General features: G+C 36.2%; 1 protein-coding gene across 1 annotated transcript; it reads left to right on the top strand.

The window, feature by feature from the left end:
* The first annotated feature begins 411 nt into the window (after nucleotides 1-411).
* On the top strand, nucleotides 412-3,064 carry LOC108377939 (uncharacterized). The gene is made up of 4 exons (XM_017634238.1): nucleotides 412-701; nucleotides 1,581-1,757; nucleotides 1,935-2,049; nucleotides 2,437-3,064. Exons 1-4 carry the CDS (start codon nucleotides 608-610, stop codon nucleotides 2,597-2,599), a joined length of 549 nt encoding a protein of 182 aa, XP_017489727.1. The 5' UTR covers nucleotides 412-607; the 3' UTR covers nucleotides 2,600-3,064.
* Nucleotides 3,065-5,665: the final 2,601 nt, after the last annotated feature.

Here is a 5,665-nt window from a genome sequence, read left to right as displayed (position 1 = left end):
ATTTTTTTATCATGGATCAAACTATCTTGCCTACTGTCTTTCAATTGTCTTACAAAAGACTTTCACCTATCTTGGCCAGATATACCCTGTTAGTCTTTCCGTTCCTCTCTTTAAAGAAATATTCGAAGTAGAATAAGCAGTTTATCTGTAGATATTACCAGTTTTCCCCCATAAGTCGGTGGGAACATTAACTTTTGATCGGCATGATGTGGAGGATAAATTTCCACCTACACAAGTAGTTGGTTTTTTGTAAAAAAAAGGGTTTTTGGTGCGGTTTTTGGTATGAAACTAAAATGTCAATGTGTAAATCATGACCATAACTGTCATTTTCCCAAAAAAAAAAAATTACACAAAAACGTTATCCTCGTTTTTCAGTATAACTTCAATCAAACTTCCAATCTTCTTACAGTTCATCAAAAATATGCACCATCAGCAACATTTTGAAATTTGTCAAAGGGAGCTGTAGTAATAGAAAGAATGATGAAAAAGAGACTCAAATCAGCCTTAAATCAAAGTAAACTGCGTTTATAGGAAGAACTGAAGAGCCGAAAAAGCAAAATAGCAAAAACTGGCGCAGAGGTGCAGCGGTGCAAAGGCATTGGGAAAAATGCCGCCTATAAACGAAATACTACGAGTGAACAGGAATTTTCAAATCATATCATGTGTCATCGTGTTGCTCACAGCGCATAGCATACAACTAGGTAAATACATATGAACACACACACCCGCATATGTATTAGGGTGGTCAAAAATTAATTTGGAATAAGTAAAGTCGGAATTCTAATGCTCTCACCCACTATACCGTAAAAATTATACCCGTTTTTTTTTTTTTTTTTTGAAATCAACAAATATTTAGAGGTTGCTCAAAGCGCTCAAAGTTTGCCATATATTTTACATATTTATATGGAGAAAAAAACATTTTTCCTGGCAGTGGTATAGAGTTCTTGAAAATCAAAATTTAATTCAATAGTTAATAATACCCTATTGTTTATTTAAAAATTGTTTAATATTTTTTTATTGGTCCCCCCATTACGTTTTCTGGGGTTTTTGTCGGACGTATAAAATATAGTTACTATGAAAAATGATTAAATAAACAATTGGGTATTATTACTGGAAGTCGCCTGAAGAGGGGAACACAGTTTTCCGATTGAAAAATATACCATATCTACGACATGTTTTTTTTTCATATAAAATATATATGTACATGAAAAACTTTGAGCGCTGTGAGCGACCTCTAAATGTTTTTATGATNAACATGTTTTTTTTTTCATATAAAATATATACATGAAAAACTTTGAGCGCTGTGAGCGACCTCTAAATGTTTTTATGATTTCAAATTAAAAAATTGAGGTATATTTTTGCGGTATACGACAATCCTAGGGGGTGAGAGCATAAAAATTACGACTTTACTTTTTCCTATATGTATTTTTTTGGACCACCCGAATGTAGATATGTATACAATATCCTTTGCATGCAATATGGTCTTCAAATATGACAGCCTAACAGCTCTAATGGGCTTTCGTTTATGTTGTTATTTTTTGTTCACGGTTCGTTCTTTTTTTTGTATTTCTTCTCTGCAGCTAACTGTATTGACTGTTTCAAATGCGTCTCATTCAACGGAGCCAACAAGGCATGCGACGATCCTTTTCACAACAACTATTCCACAGCCATATTGGAGTCGCCGTGCATGGGTGGACGGAAAGGACGTGACGGTCTCTTTCCGGCGACGGCCTGCATCAAAATTGCGGGCATTTATGGTAGGTCAGCTGAGCGAAAGGTAGTTAGATATGTTTCGTAGATGGACTTGGGCATTTAGTTAATACAACTTTGATACGCTTTCCGTTTACTGCACTCAAATACAAGCACACATACTTGTATACGCTTAGCTTACAAAATCGATGTACTTTTACAAAGTTCTGGTTTTTCTCATGCAGATGACACTGGCGAATCGATAACGGTACGAGGTTGTGCGCTGGACAGTGGCACACTCACCACGGACACGGAAATCATACGGATGTCACATTGTGGCAAATTCTACTATGACGACAGGTAAGTGTGGCTGCGGGTAGTCGCTATGTATTCGTATTTAGAATGCGGGTGAGCAAGTGAAAGATGTGGGATGGGTATGGGGATGGGGAGAAGGTGAAGAGATCAAAAAGGTTGATTGCGTTGTGTGTTTTGCTATGCTTTTGTGTGCGTTTCTCTACTTCTATTTAGTGTGTGAGTTTTTTACTGTTGTCCATTTATTCCCAGATATGTGCATGGCTGCCTACAAAGTTGCAACGATGCAGATGCATGCAACCATGCGGCGGCGAGCCTCAAAAGGCTCTCACGGCAATCACTGTGGCAACATTGTAGTTCAGTGTTATTAACATTCATAGCGTTACACGAATATCTACTCGGTCNCGTTTTTTACTGTTGTCCATTTATTCGCAGATACGTGCATGGTTGCCTACAAAGTTGCAACGATGCAGATGCATGCAACCATGCGGCGGCGAGCCTCAAAAGGCTCTCACGGCAATCACTGTGGCAACATTTTAGTTCAGTGTTATTAACATTCATAGCGTTACACGAATATCTACTCGGTCTAATCAGGTAGCAGCAGTGTACAGGTTGAGTGCAGAAACAAAGAAAGTTGATATGAAATGCAGCGTTGAAGAACACAGCGGCATGGCGAGATGGCTTCGTAGAAAAATGCTGATTCGATGGCGGGTATGGGGGACGATGTACACAATGTGAATTTACAAATAGTTTTAAGCGTTATTATATAACTAGAACAGATCAAATATAAGTAAACTTACAAACAAACATACACACACAAAATTGTATATATATATATTTACACAAACACTGCAAGCAATTCGAATTGAGTATCGAAATACGAGTGTGTACAACATATCGATGGTTGCGCGCAAGATCGACCTATCTCGACAGCCAGCTCGAAAATGTCCTATCTCAGAATACTTTTCAAGAATTCCCTATTTTAGAATTCGGTTCAAAAACGCCCTATCACAACATAATTTCAAATTTATATTTTCAGTTGAGATATGTAGGTCGTTTTTAAACCGGCTGCCGAGATAGTTCGATCTTCCACTCAGTCGTCGATATACATACATACATATGTACAGGTATATATTTTCAACAAAGAAACTTTTTGTGCTTACGAACTAATTTTTCTATGGAGTGGCACAAAACTTTTTGCAAAGCAAAAATTTTCGAAGTAAACCGGCAGATTTTTACTACATTAAATAGTATAAAAGTATAAAGTTGTTAATGTGATTTGCAAATAAAAATTTAAAAGTTACCAAAAACTTATCGCTTCAGGGAAACTATTTACGTTTACTTTAATTTAAATTTTTTCTTTTATATTAAAACTCTTACACGTGTTAATTATGAAGATTTAAGAACCTGAGAGGCAGCTGTTCAAAAAAAAGTTTCAAGGCCTAGATTCCATGCTTTATTAACGCAACATCCAAAAAAAGAACAAATACTTTCTATTAGCGATCTTCACTTGACAGGCAGTGGTAATCCTACGAATGNATTTCTATGGAGTGGCACAAAACTTTTTGCAAAGCAAAAATTTTCGAAATAAACCGGCAGATTTTTACTACATTAAATAGTATAAAAGTATAAAGTTGTTAATGTGATTTGCACATAAAAATTTAAAATTTACCAAAAACTTATCGCTTCAGGGAAACTATTTATATTTACTTTAATTTAAATTTTTTGTTTAATATTACAACCCTTCCACGTGTTAATTATGAAGATTTAAGAACCTGAGAGGCAGCTGTTCAAAAAACTTCAAAGCCTAGGTTCCATGCTTTATTAACGCAACATCCAAATAAAGAACAAACAAACTTTCTATTAGCGATCTTCACTTGACAGGCAGTGGTAATCCTACGAATGAATTCCTGCCTTGAAAAAGCTTTTGAAAAGAACAATCAGCCATTCGGAGGCCACACTAAATAGCATCTCAAGGGAAGGTCAAGAAGTGCTAGGAATGAAAAAGAGTGGAAGATGCTATACAATTGAACTTGGCTAATTTGCAAAACTTATACCCCAATTTTTTTTTTTTTTTTTTTTTTTGTAAAAAATTGTGCATCTTTTACATATAACGGGTGATTTTTTTGAGGTTAGGATTTTCATGCATTAGTATTTGACAGATCACGTGGGATTTCAGACATGGTGTCAAAGAGAAAGATGCTCAGTATGCTTTGACATTTCATCATGAATAGACTTACTAACGAGCAACGCTTGCAAATCATTGAATTTTATTACCAAAATCAGTGTTCGGTTCGAAATGTGTTTCGCAAACCCAATTGCTGCGAACGGCGACGAATCGACATTTCACGGTCTTCAGCAACACTCTCAGAAACAGACGCAATATTCTCTTCTGTACGCACTGTACGCATTCGTGTGGTTGGTTTAATGTCCAATAAAGTAAACTGAGTGCGAAACTTGGTCACAATCGCATTAATTGTTTGCTCACTTGGTCGATTATGTAGACCATAAATCGGACGTAAAGCGAACCGAACACTGATTTTGGTAATAAAATTCAATGATTTGCAAGCGTTGCTCGTTAGTAAGTCTATTCATGATGAAATGTCAAAGCATACTGAGCATCTTTCTCTTTGACACCATGTCTGAAATCCCACGTGATCTGTCAAATACTAATGCATGAAAATCCTAACCTCAAAAAAATCACCCGTTATTAGCACAGGGAAAGGTTAACTGTTGCGTAGTTAGAATATACAATAAACGTACGCACACAGAGAAAAATATGACCCATAGAAATAGGAAGATTGTCTCTATGAAAGATTTCTAGGCTAAGAGCTAAACAGACTAAAAAACGGGAAAAAATTCACAGAGATTCCCTATTGATTTTATGTGAATATTCGTATTAAATTTTTTGATAACAATATCATCATCATCATAACAAAAAAATGCTTGGTTGCATGATTTAAAAAGAAACTCTTCTTAATTTTATGATATGTCTCTTGAATTCATTAAAAAGCACTTTACCTTTACCTTTACCTTTGTCTTTGTCTTCATCTCTATGTTTTCTTTATCCTTTTTCTTACGTTTATTTTTATTATCATCATTATCTTTGTCTTTACCTTGTCTATATTTTAATTTCTTTAATTCTTTATCTTCATCTTTGTCTTAAGTTCAGTTCACTTTTAATAAAGCAAGATCGTTGGAGACCTCTTTCTACAAAACTGTTATCGGGTTTAAAGAAGCTTTTGCTTACCTGGTGCAACAGTCATATCACCAGATAGCTTTGAGCATGAAGCTTAGTTAGTGTGGCGTAGTAAAGCTTGCTCTGTGACAAGGCTGTTGGAGCGGAGTGGGGTAGTGCCTCCATCGCACAGCGGTGTCTTCTATAGCAGTGGTCGGCGGGCCATAGCTCAGTGGGCGCTCTCTGAGCAAATGTGTGTTTCACACATATACGAAGAGCGGGAACTGAGCAGTACATTTAATGCACACATTCTCACTTATTGAATCGTTTGAATGTGTTTAGTATGCCGACCACTGTTCTATAGTGTTCACATACGACTGGTTAGAGGAGTTGGAGAGTAGGAGCTCTCGGCTAATTGCCCATGTGGAGGACATGATTCTTATCATGATGATGCAACATACTTTAATCCATTGATTAGGTGAACTA

The sequence above is a fragment of the Rhagoletis zephyria genome, unplaced genomic scaffold (genome assembly GCF_001687245.7).
Source record: "Rhagoletis zephyria isolate East Lansing unplaced genomic scaffold, Rhagoletis_zephyria_1.1 Rzeph_scaffold_13030, whole genome shotgun sequence".
Lineage (NCBI taxonomy): Eukaryota > Metazoa > Arthropoda > Insecta > Diptera > Tephritidae > Rhagoletis > Rhagoletis zephyria.
The sequence above is the reverse complement of the archived record's forward strand: the minus strand, read 5'-3'. Positions and strand labels throughout refer to the sequence as shown.

Coding starts and splice junctions, on each gene's coding strand:
- LOC108377939 (XM_017634238.1), top strand. CDS start 608: ATGCCGCCTATAAACGAAATACTACGAGTGAACAGGAATTTTCAAATC. Junction 702..1,580: donor AGCGCATAGCATACAACTAG/GTAAATACATAT, acceptor TCTTCTCTGCAG/CTAACTGTATTGACTGTTTC. Junction 2,050..2,436: donor AAATTCTACTATGACGACAG/GTAAGTGTGGCT, acceptor ATTTATTCGCAG/ATACGTGCATGGTTGCCTAC.